We start from the raw sequence: 25,485 nt of genomic DNA on the forward strand, positions 1-25,485 counted from the left end.
ATTGGGCATTGAGTTTCGCCATGAAAATTGAGGTAGTTTCGCCATCTTGGATTTTAAGTATTGTAATATGGATCATTACTCAATTTAGAGACTCACTTTTATCATCTAATATGATTTATTAAATTTTGACTGAAATCTTGATATCCTGAAGATACTGAGATAAGACGAAATTTTAATCTTTGATAAAAGATTTGATTTTTTCTTTCTTTTTTTTTTTTTTTTTGAGAAGGAGAGTAAGAGATTAAGGACTAAGAAAAAAAATAGATAGAGCTCCTAGATGTGTAATCTATTACATTTGTTATTCCTGAAAAGAAATTGATTACAATTATTTTTTTACTGTTAAATAATAAAACTGAGTGATGATATTAACAGTAAAGAGGTATTGTAGGTTTTTTTTTTTTTTTTTGGATCACAGGAAAAAGATTACTGTTAATTAAGAGCTATTGTAGTTGATTTCTTTTAAAAAATAATAAATGTAATTGATCGTAAATTCAGGAGCCTACATATAATTTACCTATAATTGTATATTATTTTGACTTTGAGTCTTTCAAACCTTTTATTAGAAATCTCTATTAAAAAAAAAAACTTTGTTTGAAATGACAAAAATGTCCAACCCGTCGAGAACCACGATGCAACTTCCATCATTCCATGTGATACAGCTGTTATTGACTACTTCCCAACTGCGGTGGGTCCCATCAGGTAAGAACCCAATAAGAACTTTCCAAAGACAAATGAATGTTTTTTTTTTTTTGGTAAACAAAGACAAATGAATGTCACCAACCGAAAAAGCTGGAAATCGCGTGGTCCCACTGCGGAAACCCCCACTCAATCTTGACCATCAAAATAGTGACTGTTGAAATCCAACGGTATGAAATCAATTGGTATTCTTGTTTCACGTAGAATCTCCGTTATTGGAGTTCGAAATGACTAAACTAGACAGTCACATTCCAATCAAACAGAGGGTAAATTCGTCAACTCAATCAACCTCTATTTTGTCTTTCTCGTGCGTTAGGCAGATATCAATCTCTTCTGGTTTCTCCTACAATTTCTTCAATTCCTTCGATTTGCAGAGAAAACAGTGGAGGAAAGATGTACGGATTTACGAGCGTGAGCAAGGGAGACTTAGAGGAAGGAACGCTTTACCCAGGTTTGAGTTATGGAGAGAACGAGCTTCGATGGGGATTCATACGAAAGGTGTATGGTATCATTACTGCTCAGATCTTACTCACCACGATCGTTTCTGCCACCACCGTCTTGTACTCTCCCATGAATGAACTGCTCAAGGGAAGCCCTGGTCTATTGTTGTTCTTCGCCTTCTTGCCCCTGATTCGTATGTCTTCTCACCCTCTTTTGTTCACGTTTCTGCAAATTCTGTTCTTGGGTTTGGGTTTTTGTTGATTTGACTAATCTTATTTAACACACACTCATGAATCTATTTCTCATTTTTTCTTTGATTAATTCATTCCGGGTCTCAATTTTTCTTTGCTAGGAATATGTATTTACTTGCTTTTGGATTTTATTTTGGGGAATATGAATTTTTGCTTGACAGATCCATCGTAGCTAGAAAATTTGGGGACAATGTAATTTTTCAAATGAAATTAAGGGCTCTACTCTGATGCCGCCAACCTGTTATGTGATCCTTTACAGATGACCGACCAAGTTCTTGAATACAGAAAGTTTTACCAACCTGGGTCTTATTTCAGGGAAGATCTTGTAAGGGTTAGGGTGTAAGCACAAGGTTTTCTTAAAAAGCATTACACCCTGATTATATAGTTTGGAATACCCAAACCGTTGGGTCCAGATAGTATTTTTAGACAACTCCAGTTTCTACGGTTATTAGACTCATTAACCAGCCAATTAGATGGCCTATGTTAGAACATAAGTTGGGTATGACTCAAAAATACCTCAACAATCTCCTCCTCCTATGTTCTACATATGGCTGGCAAATTTGGGGACAGTGTAATTTTTCAAATGAAGTTTAGGGCTCTACTCTGATGCCTCTAACCAAGTTAGGTGATCCTTTACATATTGTCGCCGGCCATGTTCTTGAATACAGTAGTTTTTCCTGGGTATTATTTTGGGGAAGATCAAATTCGTTGTTCGTGCTTGGTAAATGAAGCTACTTTGGATGAGTTTCATATGAAGTGATTGGGTATTTTCCCAAAAATGTCTTGAAGGGATTTCCATGAAATGCTTGAAGACAGGGGTTTGCTGTAAGTTGTATTTGTTGGTCCCAAATTGTGGTCGGGAAGTGCACACAATGCTTCAGTTCATTTTAAGACTTGTTATGCTTATGCCATGAAGTATTTAAGTTTGAGTAACATTTGAATTGCAAGACATCCTTGAAGAGTTTTCCATATAGATAGTGCGGGATGCATCTTGAACAAAAAAAAGAGGAGATCCAAATTGCAAGCCTTGACTCTCTTCCTGCTTTCTATGAATTAGTTATAGGATGTAAAGTAGTTATACTAGCACCTTGTCTGCTTTGTTTTAGTATCATCATCTTCCTATTATTATTGATAAATAGAAAATTGCTGAGGTAAGGCTGCATATGAAAGTTGCCTCCCCTCAGACCATGCTTATGTGGAAGCCTTTGGCATCGGGTTTGCCCTTCTTATAGAACAAGAATCAAAATAGTAAATTAATTTCATTCTTTGAAATGTTGATTGCAACAATTATCCTTTTTTCAGCATTTTGGTTTGCACAATGTGGACGGATGTCGCAAAACTAATTTGATTATGCCTAATTTACAGACTGCCGCCAGTGGCTATATGTTACTCACTGACCCTGAATTTACTACGCAGTTATGTGGCCATTGTATATCTATCAGCAGAAACATCCATTGAACTTCGTAATTCTTGGGCTGTTCACTGCATCCCTGAGCATCAGCGTAGGGGTAGCCTGTGCAAATACAGAAGGTTAGTTATATTTACCATTCCTGGTTGGTGATGCTTGTAAATTGTGGCTTCATTTTAAAAGGACCAGCAAAAGCAGCAGCATAGGAGTAGTTTCCAGCATCTATTGGTTTTCATCTAAATTACATTTTTGTTATTGCCAAAAACTTTGCAGGCAAAATTGTACTTGAAGCATTAGTTTTGACCTCAGCTGTGGTTTGTTCCTTGACCGGGTACACTTTCTGGGCTTCAAAGAAAGGCAAAGATTTCAGCTATCTTGGACCCATCTTGTTTTGTGGCCTCGTCGTCCTCATCTTTACAGGCTTCATCCAGGTCAATTAGAATTCTTTTGAGTCCTCATATGTTTTCTTCATGCTTCCTTGTCCAAATGCATGTTTGTGTTTGCAAATATTTTATCTTGTTGGATGCCTAATCTTATCTGAACTCACATTTATTAGAATTCTCATTAGCACCATCTTGTAAAGATGAATATCTGACTTGGACACGCTTTCTTTTTTGGTTTTTGTCTATTATCAAGCAGATGTTCTTCCCACTTGGGCCAACATCAGTTGCTATCTATGGTGCCATTGGTGCCATGATCTTCTCAGGGTATCTCGTTTATGACACAGACAACCTGATCAAGCGCTTCACCTACGATGAGTACATTTGGGCGTCCGCAGTACTGTATCTGGATATCCTTAATTTATTCCTTACCATCTTGCGAGTTCTCAGGGGCATGCAGTCCGAAGGGTAGGTCACAGTTTGTGTTTCCTGATTACCTGAGATACCTTTGAATACCTGACTTTTTCATTTAACTGTAACTAAGTTGTTTTCCAGAAGCATTGTTAATGCATATATATATTCCCCATGTTTGAATGGAAGATTTTGAATAAGGTCAAGCCAGATTTTCATCCTACTGAATCATGCACCCACCACCTTAGGTGCACTTACAGCTTATGCTTTGTCGTTTACTTGTAATTGGATCTATATCTAATGTTTAAAGGCTATGAAAGCATCTCCTTACCTTTTCGTTTTGCTTCAGTTAAACTTCGATAAATAGTAACAACACCTACCACCAGGAAACTCTCGTGTAAAACCAGTAGATAGGATGTGAGGACTGTGCCAAATTTCTCATTTTGAAGGTCAAAGTAATACTAGACAAGTCCAAGTTGATGTATCTTTTTCAATTACGCTAATTCCTACTGCTAGACAAATCTAGACCAATAGATTATTAGATTGACTATTCTAATTTCTAATTTCTAGGAAGATGATTTGGGTCCAATTATCAATTTTTATCTAAATTGACACCATAAATTCATATTTGGTTTCACATTGACGTAAGACCCACCCAATCAAACAATTTCTCTCCCAAGTATTTAATTCGGATGCCTTTTTTTGGCCAAATTTAATTCGGATGCCAACTTGTACACTAATGGTACAATATTATTAGAAGCGAACTTGATCATCCGGAAAAAATATTATTCCACAAAGCATCTGGATAAAGTAAAGAGTGATGGCCAAATTGAAATAATACAGCTTTTCTTAACATAGTAAGGCAGGTAGGGTCAGGGTGGGAGCCATTATTGAATATTGGAAGGGCCGAATAATGAGTCTAGATTATCTTCGTCGAGCATTAACGCCTTTTTACCACATATATTATGTGTGCCCATATGGGACCCACTGTGGGTCCCACCTCTGAATTGTGCCTACATTATTAGATAAATTAATAGGACTAAAATATATATAGCACAATTATAAATAAATTATAAAAATTATATTGAAACAAAGCATAAGGGCTAAAATTATATGATTAGATTTGTTACCATTTAATGATTTAAAAAATCATGAATGACAGAAAGTGGCAAAGAAATTGTAGGAAAAAATATAGACTTGAAGTCTTAACTAAATACGGGGAAAACAATCAATCATAAATTAAGTAAAAAAGATTCAATGATTACAATCCAAGTAAGTCATGAGTGGGTAGTTTTGGTTCTCTAGGGTATAGAAAATCAACTATGGTGTTGGGTGTACTAAATACCTGGGTTTACCCACGGAGTTTAGGGTATCTAAGAAAGAAGTCTTCAGAGCTGTAGGAGATAGAGCATCCAATAGAATTGCAGGTTGGAAGTTCAAGTTCTTATCCCAAGTAGGTTGAGAGACTTTACTTAAATCAGTCATAAGTTCTCAATCCTCATATGCGGCTTTCCACTTCTCTCTTCCTATATCATATCATGATAGGATGCGCAGCTTGATGACCAACTTCTACTGGGGGTAGCAATGCAGAAAAAAAGAAAACACAATGGATTTCTTGGACGAGACTCTACCACTCTAAAGAAAGGGGAGGCTTGGGCTTTAGAGAATCGGTGTTGCAAAATAAGGTTTTACTTACCAAAATAGCTTGGAGACTATGGACGGAGCCCAATTCCCCCTGGGCCAAATTCATCAAGGCCATCTACTTCCCTAGATCCAACTTTCTTGAAGCAACTCAGGTGAGCAAATCATCATGGGCTTGGAAGAGTATCCTGATTGGCAAAGAAATATTGAAGGATGGGCTTGTGTGGCGAGTTGGTAATGGGTTGTCAATAAATATATGGGACTCCAAATGGATCGGAAGTCTACCAAATTACTCAATTCATAGTTCAAGGCCCACTAACTGTGCAATCAATACAGTAGCGGACTTGTTTGATCCAGATACTCGTTTATGGAAGAAGGAACTCATTGAACAAGCTTTCTCTACAATGGAAGCAAAGGAGATTCTTAAAATGCGACTGAGCACAAATAATAACGAAGACAAGCTATATTGGAGTGGGACAAAGAACGGATTATTCACGGTCAAAAGTGCTTACCATTTCCTATCTAATCGAAGGGATCATCAATTGCAGTGCAATCTCTCTTCATCCAAAATCCATGAATGGGAAATGATCCAACCGAACATCTAGAAACTAATCTGGAGTATCAAAAACGCTGCCAAAGATAAACTCCTTCATCTGGAAATGTTGTGCGCAAGGTACCGCCACAGGAGAAAACTTGAAGAAAAGGAACATCCCAGTTGATCCTAGCTGTAAAAGATGCGGACACCCTGTGGAAACTATAGATTATATGCTTTTGAGTGTCCTTTCTCTCGTGCTGTCTGGTTTGGGTCGTACCTATCACTAAGGACAACAGATTTTGAAACTCCAAAACTGCCTCAGATCTTGGCATACTGGAAAATGAAGATATTCCCTTCGAAATATGATCAAAAAGAGACTCTTTATTTTCCTTCATCTGCTGGTCCATATGGCTGGCTAGAAACTAAATCACTTTTGGGACACGACCATCCACTCCGGACGAGGTCTTCAAGCAGGCTCAGAGGGCTTTCCTTAGTTTTGCTGAAGCAAATCAGGGTCTTTTCTCCTCCCAACTAAGTAATGGATATGTTCATCTTACTCATTATTGGACTCCACCAGAGGTTTCCCACTTCAAACTGAATACAGACGTTGCACTACCACTTAAATCGTAGAATGGAGGAATGGGCTTTATTCTTCAAGATCATCGTGGCATTTCAATATTTGCAATCTCCGAACCTGGTGATTTCCTTTCTGCGTTAATGGGTGAAGCAATGGCCATCAAGGAAGGGGTTAAGTTTGCAGCTCAGCAAGGTTTCCGCCACTGCGAAGTGGAATCAGATTGTCTACAAGTGGTAAAACTCTTGAATGATCAGAATAGTAGTCCCCCTTTGGAAATTCAGGACATCATGGATGAAATCAAACTCATATCTAGGGATTTCCTATTTGTAAGCTTCAAATGCATCATTAGGGACACAAACAAAGTTGCGAATACCCTAGCACAGAATGCCCTATCCTTAGCAGGCCGGACAGTTTGGAAAATCTCTGAATCTTGGCTTCTTGAATTATGTAATCAGCACGTCTTGTGTAACCCCTGCTTTCCTTCTCAATAATATTCAGAATTACCAAAAAAGAAAAAAAAATGAGTGGGTAGTTTTGTTGATTGCTTTTTTCTGTAGGAGGGTAAGAAAGTTTACAAATCGTAACAAATGTGTTGCAATTTCTTGTGTCAGTACCAACTCTGGCTCTGCATTTGATTGATGAGTGGACTCTTATTGACATCTTGGTTCTTGTTTTCATGCGGCAGATTACCTATGACATGGTACTCATAGAAGTATGTTGACAAGGTTCCTATGACAGATATGAAGATGAGAGCAGATCCTGCTACATGTTATCTGGGCAGAAGCTACTACTTTTATATGGGTAAAACTATTCATTCATTTGGTAATGACCTGAGCTATTGCAACGTTACTCCTCACCTTGCCTTAGCACTTAACACAGTCTCAATTCCCTTTGAGGAAGATAACGTTTGTTGGTCACTGGAATGCAAATCCATCGAGCCCCCTTGAAAGAAGTAGCCAAAACTTGGCTTTTGACATCCATTTAAGAGTAAGGAATGTGGGAAAAAATGGGTGCAAGTGAAACAATTTTCTTATTCACCACTCCCCCCATCTTGTGCACAACGCTCCTAAGAAGCATTTGTTGGGGTTTCAAAAGGTTTTCTTAACAACTCAAAGTGAACAACTGGTCCAGTTGAAAGTGGGTGTCTGCAAAGATTTTAGTCCATGCATGGCACTGTTATTCACAAACTCCAAACAAGTAATCAACAAATTAAACTACCCAGCCACAAAACTCACCCAAATTGTAATGCCCAAAGATCACGTACGTCAGCTATGGCACCACCTCCTGCTTCACTGGGATAAGCAACCCAAAGAATGCTTGTAGTTTGGTCATCATCTTCTGTGAAAGAGACGTCCATCCCTCCTCCAGACATTATCACAAGAACCACAGGTCCCTTAGCTGTTTTTGCAACCTTTGTTACCAAAAGAGGTTGCGGTCCAGGGAGAAGGATGTCCACTCTATCAAGACCCCCTGCCTCAATAGATTGATCCTCACTGACCACCATAATCGTAGCATCGGCTCGGCTTAGTATGGCCTTAGCATCATCTAGGTGGTGAAGAGAGGTACATGTCACATTTTTGCAGCCTGGTTGATAGAGGGTAGTAGGAACTGACGCCGCCAAGCCCTGAAGGGGACTTATATACTTGCAAGGAATCCCTGCCAATATCACATTCTATTAGTTAAAAATTGTCAAATTAAATATCAAGAGAGAGATGCTAAGGCTTTAATTGATATCATTAATAGGATATCTCAAACCTTCATAGCTGCCAATCATGGCCTTCATGGCATTGCATCAATCACTGCTAGAGACTTGATATTTGAGGTTGTTAATGGCAATGACCCTGGGCTGTTCTTCAGTAGGACAATCCCTTGTTGTGCAGTTTCACGGGCTAGCTGCTGGTTCTTTGGAGTACAGACGTCTTTTGGACCAAGATTACCATACAATTGCTTACTTGGGTCGCCATCGAAAAAGCCGAGTCGCATCAAAGTTGCTATATTGCTATTGATTGCATTATCAATGATGGATTTATTTAAGTATCCAGTTGTTATGGCAGCTTGAGTGTGTTCGCTCAGGAAGCTTCCACAATCCAGATCTAAACATGTAAGTAGAAAAGGTGCATGTAAGGATCAACAACTCGTCAAGATTAGACAAGAGATCAAGAATCAAACAAAATTCCATTAGAAACAGAAGAAGAACGACAGAGCAACAGTGCAATGTTGATAGAAAAATAGATCTGCGAACATGTTAGGATTAGAGCAATCAATCACACACAATCAAATAGAAAATAAGGAAGAATGAGACACGAATTTTACCCTAGTTCACCTCAATGTGAGGCTTCGTCTAGCATTATGTTTTTCACTAAGAATTCTTCTCGAAAGCAACTACATACAATGTTCTGTTACAAGAGAATATATATAGGCGCTTAGAAATCCTAGCCATAGCTATTCATGGGCTCAGGCCCAAACTGTTAAGAAACTTTAAAGCCCACAGAAATATGGACCCTCTACAGGCTATGGGGGCATTGCCCCCACACCCCCTCGGGGCAGCCTCCTTGTGTCTGTCGGCAACACAATGAGAAGCATGAGCCATACTCACATAAGAGGAGGAACAAAGGAAATCGTACAGAGCATAAAACAAGATCAGAACATAGCACTTTGAATAAACCAAGAACTCACATAGGAGGAGGAAACTCGATAGAAATGAACTTTACAGGATAAAACAGATAAGTAGTATTTAGTGCTATGGGAAGAAATGCGCTATACACGTGGCATGTGTAGGATTGGAATAATAAATCATAGTACAATGATATGTTGTACAAGAACTATGGTATGCAATAATATCTAATCCCATTTCGGCCCAGACCCATTTGTACACATTTTGTCTCTTTTTGGCCCAGACCCGTTGCTGCCCCCTTTGTACTAGTAATTTTCCCTCTTTCATAATCTTCACCAGTAAAAGACCATTTCGGCCTAGACCCCATTTGTACTCTTTTGTACCCCATTTCGTCTCCCCATTTCATACCCTTTTGTTTGTACTAGTAATTTTCCCCCTCTCATAATTTTCATACCCGGTAAGACCATTTCAGCCCAGACCCATTTGTACCCACTTACTGGCCAAACTAGTCTTGGTTGTTGCTTCCTCTGGGGTTTTGGTGTAGTGTTGATCATGGTATATCATATTTACTGAATTACAGTTTGAAGATATGTACCTGCAAGCAATTGAAGTACAATGATTTAAACTTATAATCAAAGCTAGTGGCCAAACATTAAAGAGGAAAAATTACAAAAGGAAACAAAAGAGCCAGCCATACCCATTTAACCTCCTTTTTGTTCGAATCAGCCTCTCTGCAAAGCAGGGGTAAGGCTGCCTAGAAAGTCCCTTCCCCAGACCCCACAGTGTGGGAGCTTCGGCACTGGGTACGCCTTTTCCCCTGATAACCCCACCGAGGAGATTTGGGTTTACGCATGTCGGTACTCCATTAACCTTGTTAAAGGAGCACATCACACTTGCCACATCCCCATCGATGACACAGCTTTTAAATGGAGGTTGAAATGTGTCATCCAAATCCTGCTTTGTTACCTAGTACCAACAAAAATCATGATTTGCATTAATTTCCAACTAGATTCTAGGTATAATAGAAACTTGAATTTTCTTTTTTTATTCTTACACCTATTGCAATGAAACATACAAAACACAACATCATGAATTAAAAATGGAATAGTTTTCTTGTTTACCACATCGTCGAAGTGGAAGCAATCAAATCCTTTCCAATTCTCCAGATAGTAAGCAGTATAGTGCTTGCAGCAAGTAGCAACTTTAAGCTTATCATAATCAATTTCATGTGTTTGTTGTAAACCTCTCACTTAGGCAGATCCGTATTGGCTCGATAGCATTGGATCTTCTCCTGGAGTCTCTTGGCCTCTTCCCCACCTTGGATCCCTGAAAATATTTACGTTTGGGCTCCAAAATGTCAACCCTGCTAAACCCACGTTGTACATGGCTCTAGCTTCTGTAGAGACCACCTACATAATAAATGAAAAGTAGTCGACCTTAATTTCTAAAACCAGTAAACTAAGTTGAACATCAAAGCCGTGAACCATTTCCATCAAATTATAGAAAATCTAACAAAAATATCAGTTCAAGCTAGTAAAAATAATACCTTTCCAATGGTCTCAAAGAGGGAGGTGTTGAAGGAAGTTGCTGTAAGAATGACCGCATGAAAGCTAGTGGTCCCAGAAACCACACTAGAGAAGTGAGTACTAGGACCAACATCTGAAACTCCGTAAAAAGATTCAGATCACCTCATCACCACAGGTACTTCGGGATACCAAGTCAATTCACTCCCTATTCTCTACTCACTAGCAACCGTACCTTCTCTAGCAGCGTAAGTCTCTTCACCAAGTCTGCTGTCCTCTCAAGAATTGCCAATGAAGAGTCATAAAAGGCAAATGAACCCAACTCAGGGTTTTTGCTAAGATCGCATGCAAAAAAGAGCAGACTGACACCTAGAACAACTAAGAAAAAGAATGAACATGAGCATCAAAACATAACCAGAGCTTCTTGCCATGGCTACTGCACTGAGAGATCCGAACACAGCTTGAGAGCAAAAGATGTGAATATGGTACACGGTACACCTCCTTTTAAAGTAAAAACCTTACAAAAACCCCTTCCATACTTGACACAGGTCATCTACAGGGGAAGAAAAAAAAGACACAGGTTTGTTTACTAAAAATATATATTTACCAATTTATCTTCAACTGAAATTGTAAACCTAAGTGAAATGACAAAATCATCCTCATGACAAAATTGATCGTGATCCACATAGCCTGAAAACACAAAGCCTATGTTTCATGATCACTTCTTGTTGATGTAGGCATCTGATACATCTGATTTAGAGTTAGGTAGGATTTTACCACAAAAATAAAAAAAGAGTTACGGAGGATGAACAATGCATCAAATTAATGCCATCTATTAATGGTTTTTCTGTATATGGATTTGTATTCTTTTCATCCATTGGTCACTTTTATTAAAGGAGTTGCTCTCTTAAGTAAGTCATTAATAACAAAGCTCCTAGCTACAGTCTTTCAAATCCACTAAAAGGGACACGAAAACATAAATAAAGAGCCTAGGAGTCAGTGGAGCCAGTGGCGGTGCCAGTTTTAATCATCAAGTGTTTGTCCAAAATGAAATATATGAATTGAATTCAATGAAAATAACTCTAGAGATATATCATGATATGTACGCTTTCATTAGCATCTGTAAGTTTTAGTTTCATACTCAATAAAAGACCATTTCAGCTCAGACCCATTTGTACTCTCTTTTACCCATTTCGTCTTCATTTGTACTCTTGTGTACCCCATTTCATACCCTTCTGTTTGTACTAGTAATTTTTTCCCTCTCATAATTTTCTTACTCAGTAAATACCATTTCAGCCCAGACCCATTTGTACCCACTTACCGGCCAAAATAGTTTTGGTTGTTGCTTCCTTCGGGGTTTTGGTTTAGTGTTAATCGTGGTAGATCACATCTACTGAATCACAGTCTGGACAACAACTGCTTCTCATAACAATGGTTGCAAGGCCAAACAAGGGACTTGTAATTCTCGTTACAATGTCTGGAGGAGGATGGATGTCTCCTTCACAAAATATGATGACAAGATTACAAGCGTACTTTGGGTTGGTTATCCTGGTGAAGCAGGAGGTGCTACCATGGCCGATGTGATCTTCGGGTATTACAATCCAAGTAAGTCATGAGTGGGTAGTTTTCTTGATTACATGTTTCTAGAGTGAGGGTACGAAAGTTTATGAATTGTAACACATGGGCTATAATTTCTCATGTCAGTGCTAACTTTGGCTTTGCATTTGATTAATGAATGGACTCTTGTTGATATCTTGTTTCTTGTTTTCAAGTGTAGGATTACCTATGACATGGTACTAAGAGGAGTGTGTTGGCTATGTCCCTATGATGAATATGAACATGAGAGTAGATCTTGCCACAAGTTATACATGCAAAAGCCCTATGTTATGCAAGTAAATTGTTTATTCATTTGGTGATGGCCTGAACTACCCCAAAGTCACTCATCACCTTGCCTTGGCACCTAACCTAGTCTCAATTCCCTTGGGGAATGATAGTGTTTGTTGGTCCCAAGAATGTAAATTCGTTGAGCCCCTTGAAAAAAGTTGCCGAAACTTGGTTTTCCACATTCATTTAAGAGTAAGGAACGTTGGAAAGATGGGTGGAAGTCATACATTTTTCTTATCCACCACTCCCCTATCTTTGCACAACACTCCTAAGAAGCATTTGTGGGGTTTTAAAAGGTATTCTTAACTGCTCAAAGTGAACAACCAGTCAAAGTGGGATGTCTGTAAAGATTTGAGTGTGATTGATGAATTTGGAAACCAAAAAGTGGCCTTGGGTTTGGATATGCTTCATGTGGGGAGCTTGAAATACTCCTTGAATGTAGGATTCAGATTTGGATCACCAAAACAAAAGATGAAGCTATAGAAGTTCTCAACAAAATCCTCCACTATGATTGAAGTTCAAAACATATCTTCAAAATAGAATTCAACATTCTCAGCTTCAAAAATAGAAGTTTTGTAAGTTGCGAGTTTCGTAATGGAGTGAGGGAGACTAATTGATGTCTCGATTACTTATCGAGCTTGGCTACTATTGATCATGCCATATCTTATCATCCTGTAAGATCACCTGAATGCCTTGCTCTTTCCTCAAATTATTAGTATGGAATTTTAGCAAGTAACTATTGAGAATAAGTTTAAATCCACAAGCTCAAATTCGAGTAACATCTCTTCCATGGATTTGCTTACCTGGTCATTGACAATTTGTGCGAGTAGAGTTCTTATTTCAATTGTTTATTTTGATAGAACAGAATGGGGTGAATAAAAAGGAGTCGAAAAAATGGATTATTTCTCATGAAGTCCCAAAGGTCGAGTTTGTTTAGCTTATTTTCGTTAAATTAAGAAGCGTATTTGGTGATAAGATACTCAGTCTTTCCCATCGAGGATCCAAAACCATCTTGATTACGTAAGAAGATGATTAAGAATTAATGATTAAAAAATGTTTTAAATATTTTAACTTAATAATAACATACAGCTGGAATAGCTCAGTTGGTTAGAGCGTGTGGCTGTTAACCACAAGGTCGAAGGTTCAAGCCCTTCTTCTAGCGTGAGTGTGTTCTTTTTGCTCCACAAGGCCCAGGGAGTGTTTTTTTTTGTAAATTGGAAAAATTAAGAGAGGTTTAGTAAAATAAAATATATATTTTTTAATATTTATCTTCACCCATAAAACAAAATGGGTAACTTATAATATTCCTATGGATTTTTTCGAGATTGATCTTGGATTTTTAGAAACTTCTCAGGTTCTTTCATTTATGATCAGATTGGTAAACTAAGTATATTGTGCCTTGATCCATCACCTATGGTGGGAGTATAATCTTTGGAAATAACATCTAAATTCAACTCTATAGACATGATTTGAAATTTCATCTATTCTGATATATCTTCTAGCATCCCTTGTTGATGATACCCTAAGAAACATGCTTATTGTTGTCTCCTTATGGCCTTCTGCTTAATGGCTTTGTTTTCTTGTTTCTTTTCGTTTAATAATTTATTCATAAAAAAAAAAAAATTTCAAGTTCACCAAATTGGATAACATGTAATATTGACAATTTAAATGGGTAAGCTAGAGTTTTTGGCCCAACTTAAGTAGGCAAAATGAAAAAACCTCTTATGTTTAAAATTGAATACATGTAACACAACCAAATTTATGGATTGAAAAAATATTCCAACCCATGTAGATAGAGGATCGACTTGTGTGAATCAACAAAATTTTCTTTTTCACAAAATAAATTTAAAAAATTCAATAATCATAATCTTTTAATGATATCAAAAAAGATAAGTTGAACTTGAATGCTTTGCATTACATTAAATGCAAAATCATAAACAGCACAGAACTGCACATTTAATGCGGAGGTGAAAGCGAAAAAAGATAGGGGACCTGAGTCCCACAGAGCGAGGTTTAAAGTATTTGTATCGCGTAGCGTATCGGTAAGGTGATTTTAAGAGATGTATCATCCTATGTGGGGGGGGGAGTGGGTCATGATTTTCGGAAAAAAAAAAAAAAAAGAGGAATGCATATGAAACCTCTTTAAATTTGACAACCTCATCGAGCATCAACGAATAATGGATATAATTGGGTACAAATCGAAACAACGCAAAAATATAATATGATTCACACACTAAAACGATATACTACATCCACAATCAATGAAGCAAAAATATCCCTATGTATTGATGAAAGATTATAATGAAAGGGGATCTCTTAAAACACTCACACCTGTTATAAACTCCAATTCAAAACCCCAAGGAAAATCACCAATTAATTTTACAATACTCTAAGGTATATAAATAATATTACAATTGTTTAAATAGGTTGAATGATCATTCCCTCAGGTCAGATCATTTTTTTTTTTGGGTAATAAAAAAAATTAAAAATAAAAAGTATGATCTAAATTGCAAATGCAGAGAGAGAAAGGAAGAGAATATATATAGAAACTAGGTCAAAAGACCTTAAATAGCAAAACCCAGAATATATAAAAACCAAGTCAAAACATCTTAAACAGAAAACTCTCAACTGCAACCGTGATCATCTGGGTAGAGCTGAAAACGATTAGATCCACATTTGTTTTTAACATCGCTTGAATCTGACAAGTGTCAAGAGAAAGATCACTGTCGGAGACTATAAAGCTCCCCTTCCTTCAATGGTTTAGCATCATCAAATCCCACATTTGAAACCAAGTTCTCTTTAGTTACTTTTGCAAGGTGTTTGGATAAACCAAAAATGGCTGACAATTCCCAGTCTACAAATCTCAGTCACCAAGCTGGGGAGGCTAAAGCCCATGCTCAGGTAAACTAATCAATTAGCTTAAAGCTTCATGATGAGTGATGAATAATGCTTATGCTGATAAATATGCGAGATGATGTTATGTGTCAATCTGATGATTCTTTAATGATGCAGATGAATAAGGACCAAATGATGGACAAGGCAGCTAATGCTGTCAATTCTGCTCAGCAATCTTGTCAAGAGGTTTGATCTTTTTCTATTAACACCCAAACTTCTTTGGATCTCTATCATCTACCCACAGGAGTAGCGCAAATTGCAGCCTCTCGCACCTCCTCACCACAAGTATGAAGGACCCACATTTGGGATCTAACAATTGGATCTTAGATGTAGGACCTCCTATATTATTGATGGAGAGAAGTGAGGAAAGCACAGAGTGTTGTCCCTATGGATAGAAGATCTAGACTTTAACTTCACTTCTTGTTATTTCGCAACAACTAGCTGCATGAAACATGGTAGTCTCGATCATGTCCAGATCTTCTACCCTTGTGTGTAGAGAATTGTGATCCATTCACATCCTTCCACCCAACATTTAGAAGGGATCCACCTCTAAGTGCTAACAAGGTGGACAAGAGATGGAGCCCCTCCAAGATTTGTGGTTGAAAAATGTGACGAGAGCACAATATTTTATCCTCGTGGATAGAACATGCCAACTTGTTTCAATCCAATCCTTTGATAGGACTATTTATGGCTTAGATTTCTAAGTAATGATTCATAATTTTTGTGCAGACTGGCCAACAAATGAAAGCCAAAGCAGAAGGAGCAACGGATGCTGTTAAGAATGCAGTGGGCATGAACAAATGAAAATGATTTTCCCCCCTTCTTTTTTTGATTGTTTTGTCATATTTAATTGAAGAAGAGACAATCAATTTTCTTCTCCTTCAATAAAGAAGAATAATTCAATGTAGATGGAGTTGTAAGAACAAACCTCATTCAATAAATTTATTTTTAGTTTGCAACAGTTGCTTTTATAAGTTCTCTTTGCATCTAATGGACAAGTTAGCTGAATTCAGCATAGACTTGTTGACAATTTTTTTTTCCTTATGAGAAAAAGGGAAAATATTATAAAATCTTAGATAGTATAGTTAATCTTAGTAGCCATTGTCTAATGGTGTGGGATCTGATATTACAAAATTGGAGGTTTGCAATGGAAGTTATAGCTCTTGCCAAAGTAGGGATCAAAGTTAGAGGCCACGGTGTGTTTCCCTTTCCTTGTAACATACATTGCGTTTCTACTTCATTGCACCAAACTTTCTTTATATGGTTCATGTTTTATTGTGTGACTTGTGTCTATGCCTTCAAAGATATGATGTAGTAGTTCCTCCAAGATGTTCTAAGATTGCACGTTACGTTTGCTGAGAAATTGAATATTGTTTTCCAAAAAAAGTTCCACAATCCAATTGAAGCAATTTAGATGTTCATTAAGTACCCTTGCACACATTAATGTAGGTAAATGGAAGGCATTTTTAACAGAACAAAAGCAAGGAAATGGGATTTGTAAATTCATGCTATGATTCTCCTCAAGTGCAGTGCTATGTTTTGGTTGTAGTTTCAAATCTCCTATGCATTTGTTGACATGATTGAGCATCTTAGTGGATTGGGGTTTTTGTTATTACAAACTTTCGAGTTTCTTTCTATCCAAATATGGTAGCATGTTATTATGAAAACTAAAAAGAACCATAGTTTTGTGTCTTCATCAAATCCTGAATTAAGTAATACAAAGTTGCACAAATTAATGGAGTTGTGAGTGAGATGCTCCTTTCTTAATCAAGTTTCTTTTCCACCCATATCTTCTTTGTCCAATTGCATAAGGAAAATATGCCATATTGATTCGTCAATGTCACCACATAGTTGACATATTGAATGTATCGTACATTGGAAAATGACTGTCTTGACTAGTAAACTTGCATTCAATAGATTTCAGAAAATATATTTAAATTTAGGATGGAGTGGTAATTTCCAAGAAATATTCTACCATCGTAAGTAAGTATTTTGTGATTCATGGTTAGGAAGTTTCAACGAGGTTTTTCCTGCTAATTTAACAGAGAATTCACCAGTTGTAAAATAAGCGAGAGCCATGAGTCCTGTGCTAGGGATAACTGGATTGATTGAAGTAGGGGGGGGATTGAGGATTGATTTAACAAGATAAGGTTAGTGGTTGACTCCTTGCTTGTTTGATGTACTAACGGCCAAAAACTCGAAGGTTTGTAAACAAAAGTGTCTAGCTTTTGTTCAAGGTTTAAAGTATCGGTATCGAGTATCGTATCAGTCACGTGATTTTAAGAGATATATCGTCATGTATCGTGTATTGTATCGTTCTAACTAATGTATTTTAGTGTAATTCAATGGAAAGACGTATCGAGATTTATCGTATCGATTGGGTCAAATATGGATACGTATTGGTTAATATTGCATGGTATCGCGGGATACTTTAAACCTTACTTTTGTTTGATGTAAAAATTAATTTTATTTTTAAAATACTAAATGCCTCTATGTTCTTTAATCTTTACCATCTTTCCTTTGTTTGAAAGAAGAAATCAACTAAAAAAAGCTAGATGTATTTCTAACGTTTTCTTTTGGTATCATTATAGAAAGACGTCTAATTAAAAAACATATGGGTATTTTGGGGGGTTTTTAAGAACAAAATTAATTAAGGGTTTTAATTTCTAAGGTAATTTAAGGTATTTTGGAGTTTAACTGTAATATTAATTAATGATAATTTAAGGTATTAACTACTAGGATAATTAAGTGTAATTTGAGGTTTAAACTAAAAAATCTTTCTAGTTAAGGGTACGTAGTTAGGGGTTTTAGATAAATATTTAATGGTAAAAGTAGAATTTGACTAAAAAAGTTAACGGAAATAAGATGTTTGATACGTTTGTTGGTAATACGGGAGGTAAGTGATATATCTAGCTAAGAGAGGGGATCAAGTGTCATTTGGTAAACTAAGAGAGAAATAACTGATATTTACTCTTAAATTAATTAAAATTAATTTTTTATTTTAACTACTAAGGTAATTAAGCATGATTCGGAGTTTATACTAAAGGGTTTATATTGCCCTCTCGACTCTGCTTGTGCGTAAGCCTTCAGCACCGGGTTCACTCCTTTTACTTTTACTTTTACTTTGAAACATTGTAGGTATGTGTGGTTTGACTCGAACCCCTTATAAGAAATGGTTCAAATTGATCATTGCGTCAGTGTTGTGTGCATCAGTAAATTGCCTCTCTAGAGATCCTTATCTTAGAATTAGACATTCATTACTGTGAAAGTTAACAGTATCCAGTTGCTCATATGACTTGCTTTTCAAAGTATTCCTCTGGCTGTATTGCACCCCATAGTGGAGGTAACATCCATTGTTTCACTGCAGTATTGAGTTGTGCAGTGCTTGACATTCTCACTCCTTATCGAGAAGCTGCTGGCAGACTACCCGTATTCTAGCTCTGTAACTGGACTGTAACTAAAACTCTTGAATAGATTCAATGATTCAATGTTACAAGAGAATAGTGAACTAAATTGACTGCAACTACAGCAATACCCAATAGAGCTGACATACTAGACGAAAAAGGAAGAAGACTATTCATGGCTGGAGGAGATAGACACACCAGATGATCTTTATATGCGCCAGGTGAATATAAGGACCCAGCTATTCAAGTCTAGCTCTTCTGACAGACATTGAAGTCACTTCTGATTTGGAGTTATGAAAAATCCTGAAAATGGTAGTTCGATCTGTCTGTTATAGGCATAGCAATGAGATTTAACTGCTGTTCATTTTCGACTTGAATGGCAACCACATCTGTGAAATATATGCAGAAGAATGATGGTTTGGATAGATAGCTAATCCTTGTACAGGGTTCTGTAACAAAATTTACTTCTCTGTGGTTTAACAATGCTCAATAGATAAACGAGGAAATTCTGCTTCAGGTAAACAAATATGCTTTTATGTTGGCTCTTAGAATTCTGTTCATCACAATTTGGCTACATAGAAGGAACATGGTTGAATCCATAAACTGTTGGGTACTGCCACAATGGGGAAAAGAGCTGTTCTGATTACGTATGGGTAGTATAGGGTTTTAATTTCTAATGCGAAAAACTTAATGTACCCAGAAGTTCTTGTTGTCTTTTCTTTTTTTCTTTTGGTTTGGGGAAAAGAGCTGTTCTGATTTTTATTTCATAAGAAATTGCTTTAAATCCTCTCTCAGCAAAAATTACTGGGTACAACTGTGTGGGAAAATTATCCCCTTGGGCTTTGTTTGTGTAGAAAACTTCAGCACCCAGTTCGCCTGTTTTGAGATATTGCTTCAAAACAACAGATGTAACTTGGAGAAAAACACACTAGGCTAGGTCTAAGAGCAAATTTAATGTCAACTACAGTTGTATAATCATTGATAATCAACACAAAGAACTAAATGCGACTTCTTGAAGGGCAAAAAATAATTTTACTCTTAAAATTGATGAATGATCAACTAAAGTCAAGGTTTATGATGAAATCTAGATTTGAATATAATAGCAATCACCAGACAAGGTCAAAGTGTAATAGGGAAAGAAATTGTCACTGGTGTGATGAGGGACACCTCCATCAAGAGCAGTCATATTGCCTTCACTGTTCTTCCAATCTTCCAACACCTCCTATAAGAACAAAGCATTCATACTGCCTTCTCTAGCCATTTTGGCAGAGCCAAAGAAGCTTTCATCCCTAGTCTGCTCAGGAATACAGCATACAGAATGTGAAGCAAGAATACAAAAAACACGCAATTCAGCAAAAGCTGTCACAAGAAAAAAAAAATTTGTAAGAATGCCATTTGATGTCGCAGCAAAAAGAAAACAGTCAAATAAATTTTGATCATACCACGGTCCCGAATATAGCGTATATTGCAGTCATTGACGGAATTGTATTTACACCTATGGCTGTAAGTATGTAGGTAAGAGAAGCATGGATGTTTATTGTTATCTGCACACAAACAATAGATGACATAAGGAAGTGTGTTCTGGGATCAAAGCAAAGAACATTATTTTTCTGAAGGATAATTAGTTACCAGAGCAAGTATATTTTCTCTTATCAAGAATGAGGATATTAGGACATATCCCATGGCACCCATGGCTCGAACCTGCACATCAGTTCAATAGCATCAACATAAGCAATAAATAAGCAACTGAAGGAGATATCTGCACCAGCAAGCAAGGTTAGGTGCAGGGCAGGAGAAAGTACAAGTGTGCAACAAAGGATTGAGAGGCCCCAGTTCATCCCTAACCTGAGAAGTAAAATAACCAACATGCAGTTAGTTAAATTGTGAAGAGCACATAAAAGACAAATGGCATAAATAGAAGTGGGTGACTACACTCTAAAGATTTTCTGGAGTTAAAAACAGCTATGCTAAGTCGTATATTTTTAGTTTGCCAGTACGAGTCATTAATGAATTAGTTCAACCATGTTGCACTGGATATGCCTGATTACTGTTGGTTGAGGGGCTGACAGGTGAAATGTGATGCAAATGTTTGACCTTTTGGTCAACCTAAACAACAGATTATATACGTCTGAACAATACAATTGCTTACCTCCATAAAGTACCCAGTGCAAGACCAACAAATCCATGCATAAGCTGCGCATTAATGCCAGGAACAAAGTGAAAGTCAGTCATTAGCCAATGAACCTTATCTAGTTTCAAAGTAGCAGGGCTTCAAACAAAAAACAAATAACCAAGGAAAAGTGCAGGTTTTTGCAGGAAGGAGAGAGAGATGAAAAGGGGTCATAAAGGAACTATAAACTATAGTTATTATTTTATAATTACCATGCAATTTTCACAGATAATATATAATACATATCTGTGTTTGTATGTCTCTCTTTCTATAAGCTAAAAGTGTATTGGCACAAAAGGACCTTTTCTGGCTTCATAAGCACCTCAATCAATAGTAATCAAGTAAATCTGTAATATCTTTCTAGTTTATTTTCATATTTAATAATTTATTCTTGTTCTTGGATCTACTTGAAAGTCGGAACTAAATGTTTGAAGATATGCATTTGAGCATTCCTTCTATCCAAGGACCACACTTATTTGCAGAAAGTAAGCCCAACCTTCAAGTGTATCGAAGGACATGAATATTTTTTGCATGAAGAAATACAATAGAACCCAAGAAGCACCACCCAGAGTCTCCATTCCAGATCAGAGCTCGAAAGGTCTAGTACTGAATGTAGATTACTTCCATACAAAGACCAAAATTAGAACAAGTGATTGTAATCCTAGATCACCTAGAGGCAAGGTTCTAATCTAGGTGTCAAGGCCAGTTTTCACCAGCCAAGATTTCCCACTGGTATTTTCACAGAAAAACTTGTCATGTAATGCCTGTGCTGTCTAAATTTGCTGAAAAGACTGAAACTGGTATTTCTTGGATGAACTACTAAAAAATGTGTGAAATATGGTCAACACCGGACTTGTACCAAGTTCTATCTCAGATTCTTTGCAAATCGAGATCCGGATTCGAAACCATTGGTTTTAACCAAGTTCTTGAACCATGAGAAAGAGATGATGGATGTCTTTGAGACTGATTCAACACCTCTATAGCATGTTGCAAAACCATACTTTCGATTTAAAACTAGGCATACCAATGGTAAAATATATAAAATCATGTTGCAAAACCAAAGCAACACATAACTTCTAAGCTCCAACCCAGCACTGTTAAGCGCAGTAATATTGATTCTTTTGAAAAACAAGATTCTCAAGACATTCAATATAAAGTTCAAATGCAAGAGATACTTCTAGTGTGAAGGGCTGAAGAAAAACCAATAAGCCAAACACTCACCAGATAGGTTAATGCCTTCACTGGACCTGATAAGGTAAGTAATAGCACAGCAGTAGCGACCTACGTGTACAACAGTCAAACAATTAGCATGTAAATAGGAAAACCATTGTTCCTAAAGGGTAATATTCTAGCAGAAGCAGATGGCGCGGAGACTAACCATAGTTTTTCTGCCAGCTGCAATACCCCATCTCATTGAGGAGATTACTATCGGCAATGAGAAGAAACAAGCGACATAGTTCTGGACGAAATCAAAAGTATTACAGAATGTGTCTCAATAAAGTGACCAAGCTCATTATGGCAATATCACAAACATGAACAGGACATGTTTGTACGTAGCATAAAGATCATACCACAAAAATCTAATTTTCATTAATATTTTTTGGAAGAAAAGAATGACTAGCTGAACAGGTGTTACTGTACAGCATAAACTAGCAATTAAGTGTAACCCATTTGCAACTCAACTTAAGTGCTGTGACTGTATCTCTTTTTCTTGCAATTCCATCCATTCCCCTCTCAATGGTTTTTGTCAGTATCACTACAATTTCTCATCGTTTTAGATACAAAAGCCACACTGGTGATTCTTTCAGCAATGTAAATCAAATTCTAAGCTTTCAAGTTCCAATACATCAGAAAGAATTATACCTCAATCGCAAGAGAATTACTTAAAAAATAAGCTAAACCAGAAACAGCTGCAAACATGGAACATTCCACTAGTCTCAGTGTCTTCCTATAAACGAGTCCATCGGTTGCCAAATCCTCAAATTCCATCGAAGCATTGGACTCCCCTTCAAGATCTCCCAAGATGGATGCTTTATTTTCTGAAACTCCAGGGTTCCAAAGCTGACGTTTGTAAGAACAGTTATGAAGGAGAGAGAAGGAAGAAAATGTCGAAAATGCATTGTGGTTAATGTAGGATATGGGCTTGTCTCGAAAAGCAGAGAAACGGAGGGAAAGAGGTTGAAGAGGAGAGAGAAGAGAACCAGAATCGTTATATGCTTTCTGTGATAAATACAGATGTGAAAATTGAAACTTCAGATAACTCATATGGCAGAGGAAGGCACGTCAGTTCCTCCCGAACAAGAGAAGAACTGATACTGAAACAAATATTTTTTTACCAGTCAATCTGTTAGCAATTTGGATGCAGATGCAGGGCTTACTCAACGATATCGTCTGATACTGGAAATAAAATGTGGGTCTAGAAGGTATCCTGAAAAAAATCAGATTTTTCGAAATAAAAGTGGAGAAATATGGTTCATCAACATTTCCTCACTCGCATTTTAGCCAGCAATAATGGCCACACGAAAATTCGTAAGATTATCCAGAGAGAAAATTAGAATCTTAAAGCAATTTACATAATATACTATTCCTGAAAATAATCAATTTCAAATGTCTTTTACCGTTTAAAGAATTAAAAGATATAAGTTTATATGTAATTTGCCCAATCTGTTCAAACTTAAAAGCATACTTATTTCCGTTGAATTTAATAATCTTAATTACATTATACGATTTTGAGGTTTGGGAGTACTCTTCTTTTCTTTCTTTTTTTTCAAAGTAAAACATATGTAAGTATGAGTTTTTTGAAGTCACCCAATATAGTGGAGTGAAACTGTGAAACTCAAGATTCTTCACTTTAGTGCCAAATATTACATATCACCTATTTTAATATTACAACTTATCCACAATTAAGAATCATGATTTGATTCTATTAATTCTTTTAAATTTTAAATTCAAATGGCCCTAATGCTCTACCTAATTATCTTCTCATATCCAATTCTTAGTAGAGAGAAGTTCTCCCTTCACCTCCGTCGGCAACACAATGTAAAGCATGAGCCATACTCAACAATCTCCCACTTGGTGAATGCTTCACATACTTTCTCAAACCCAAAGTAGCTGTACGCCATTCAGTCTTCTCATAATTCACTATCTTGGTAAGAAAATCAGCATTATTTACTTTTGTGTCAATTTTTTCCAACATCATAACTTTTTGTTTTATCTTCTCTTTGATAAAATTTGACCAATCGACATCTTTTACAGATCAGATTTACAGATTATTCTTCACCAAGCAAATTCAATTGCAAATCCTAATTCGCAAAAGAAAAGTGGCCAAATCGCCAGAACCTAAAGTTCGATATCAGATGTTAGGATTAGAGCGATCAATCACACACAATCGAATAGAAAACAAGGAAGAATAAGACTGATTTTATCCTGGTTCACCTCAATGTAAGACTATGTCCAACATTAGGTTTTTCATTATATTTTTCTCGAAAACAACAAATTACAATGTTCTATTACAAGAGAATATATATGTGCACTTAAAAACTTTAAGCAGCTATTCATGGGTCCAAGCCCAAATTATATAGAAACTCCAAGGCCCATATAAACATGGACCCTCTATAGGCCATGGGGGTGCTGCCCCCACACTCCCACCAAAGCAGCCTCCTCAGATCCTGCCCGCTCACCAAGAAGCAAGAACCCCTATGTCTGTTGGCAACACAATGTAAAGCATGAGCCATATTCAACAATTTTAAATAGAACAGCAAAAGCAGCAACACATGAGTACTTTCCAGCATCCATTGGTCTTCGTCTAAATTACATTTTTGTTTCCTTATTGCCAAAAACTTTGCAGGCAAAATTGTACTTAGAAGCATTAGTTTTGAGTCTTTTGACCTCAGCTGTGGTTTGTTCCTTGACCGGGTACACTTTCTGGGCTTCAAGGAAAGGCAAAGATTTCAGCTATCTTGGACCAATCGTGTTTTGTGGCCTCATCATCCTCATCTTTACAGGCTTCATCCAGGTCAATTAGAAGGAATTGAATTTGCTCTAACTTATCTCCTTCACAGATAACCTTTGAAAACCCCTTCTCTAAAGAAGCCTCACAAGCACTGCAGATCGAATAGCCCATGCATCTGAAACTAGAGTTATTGAAGCTGCTGGAATTTCCAAGAAAGAAACCATCTTTACCTGAGCAATCTTGACCCACCACTCCAAAGCCAGGAATGTAAGGATATATGTACATTAATCTTAATCCATCCTTCCGACATGGTTCCCCCCTGATCTGTAGTGATTCTCTGCCCTGATTGATGATCCTAGAGGAGAGTGGGAAGAGTTGCAAGAGTTCTTAAGAGAGGTTAGAAGTTGATTTTCATAGGGGAATACTTGCTTCTAGAGATGACCCACAAGATGTGAAGATGGAGCAGGGGAGTTTTTATCTCTTCTAGCCTCAAAGCCAGCATTCCCAAACCTAGCAGGCGTTTTGACAATTGTTGGGCTTGGGCTGCTCACCTATTCAATCAAACTTTATGGGCCCTTGAGCTGACTGTTAAAGTCAACCTCTAGTCCAGCTCCAGACCTTCTTCTTTTTTTTTGTTTGCCAACCCCGGTTTTCAAGACTTTGTTCTTCCAGACCTATTATAGTATGTGATCTTTACATACAT

General features: G+C 37.1%; 3 protein-coding genes, 1 non-coding gene and 1 pseudogene across 4 annotated transcripts; 3 read left to right on the forward strand and 2 right to left on the reverse strand.

Annotated features, from left to right (window-relative positions):
* Positions 1 to 1,022: 1,022 nt before the first annotated feature.
* LOC149018995 (BI1-like protein) lies at positions 1,023 to 3,775 on the forward strand. Its single transcript, XM_089153084.1, has 4 exons — positions 1,023 to 1,330; positions 2,805 to 2,918; positions 3,070 to 3,227; positions 3,436 to 3,775. The coding sequence occupies exons 1-4, from the start codon at positions 1,090 to 1,092 to the stop codon at positions 3,646 to 3,648; spliced, it is 726 nt and encodes a 241-aa protein (XP_089009210.1). The 5' UTR covers positions 1,023 to 1,089; the 3' UTR covers positions 3,649 to 3,775.
* Positions 3,776 to 7,571: 3,796 nt separating this feature from the next.
* LOC149018996 (beta-xylosidase/alpha-L-arabinofuranosidase 1-like) lies at positions 7,572 to 11,030 on the reverse strand (annotated as a pseudogene).
* Positions 11,031 to 13,449: 2,419 nt separating this feature from the next.
* On the forward strand, positions 13,450 to 13,523 carry TRNAN-GUU (transfer RNA asparagine (anticodon GUU)). Its single transcript has one exon. It is a non-coding gene; the product is annotated as a tRNA-Asn (tRNA).
* A 1,673-nt stretch (positions 13,524 to 15,196) lies between these two features.
* On the forward strand, positions 15,197 to 16,060 carry LOC149018998 (uncharacterized). Its single transcript, XM_089152502.1, has 3 exons — positions 15,197 to 15,262; positions 15,374 to 15,442; positions 15,986 to 16,060. The coding sequence occupies exons 1-3, from the start codon at positions 15,197 to 15,199 to the stop codon at positions 16,058 to 16,060; spliced, it is 210 nt and encodes a 69-aa protein (XP_089008628.1).
* Positions 16,061 to 19,601: 3,541 nt separating this feature from the next.
* LOC149018999 (uncharacterized) lies at positions 19,602 to 23,325 on the reverse strand. The gene is made up of 8 exons (XM_089153085.1): positions 22,694 to 23,325; positions 22,209 to 22,289; positions 22,052 to 22,111; positions 20,810 to 20,853; positions 20,463 to 20,505; positions 20,290 to 20,361; positions 20,103 to 20,204; positions 19,602 to 20,019 (listed from the first exon to the last, which is right to left on the reverse strand). Exons 1-8 carry the CDS (start codon positions 23,093 to 23,095, stop codon positions 19,900 to 19,902), a joined length of 924 nt encoding a protein of 307 aa, XP_089009211.1. The 5' UTR covers positions 23,096 to 23,325; the 3' UTR covers positions 19,602 to 19,899.
* Positions 23,326 to 25,485: the final 2,160 nt, after the last annotated feature.

The sequence above is a fragment of the Hakea prostrata genome, chromosome 4 (genome assembly GCF_041222555.1).
Source record: "Hakea prostrata isolate BN-2017 chromosome 4, UWA_Hpros_2, whole genome shotgun sequence".
Classification (NCBI taxonomy): domain Eukaryota; kingdom Viridiplantae; phylum Streptophyta; class Magnoliopsida; order Proteales; family Proteaceae; genus Hakea; species Hakea prostrata.

Bases quoted from the DNA above. Each gene is read 5' to 3' on its own strand.
- LOC149018999 (XM_089153085.1), bottom strand. From the start codon at position 23,095: ATGAGTTATCTGAAGTTTCAATTTTCACATCTGTATTTATCACAGAAA. The intron at 20,506-20,809 runs GTAAGCAATTGT...TTTACTTCTCAG, and splicing joins GCACTGGGTACTTTATGGAG to GTTAGGGATGAACTGGGGCC. The intron at 20,205-20,289 runs GTAACTAATTAT...GTTTGTGTGCAG, and splicing joins GAGAAAATATACTTGCTCTG to ATAACAATAAACATCCATGC.
- LOC149018998 (XM_089152502.1), top strand. From the start codon at position 15,197: ATGGCTGACAATTCCCAGTCTACAAATCTCAGTCACCAAGCTGGGGAG. The intron at 15,263-15,373 runs GTAAACTAATCA...TTAATGATGCAG, and splicing joins AGGCTAAAGCCCATGCTCAG to ATGAATAAGGACCAAATGAT. The intron at 15,443-15,985 runs GTTTGATCTTTT...ATTTTTGTGCAG, and splicing joins CTCAGCAATCTTGTCAAGAG to ACTGGCCAACAAATGAAAGC.
- LOC149018995 (XM_089153084.1), top strand. From the start codon at position 1,090: ATGTACGGATTTACGAGCGTGAGCAAGGGAGACTTAGAGGAAGGAACG. The intron at 1,331-2,804 runs GTATGTCTTCTC...TTTACTACGCAG, and splicing joins CGCCTTCTTGCCCCTGATTC to TTATGTGGCCATTGTATATC. The intron at 2,919-3,069 runs GTTAGTTATATT...AAAACTTTGCAG, and splicing joins AGCCTGTGCAAATACAGAAG to GCAAAATTGTACTTGAAGCA.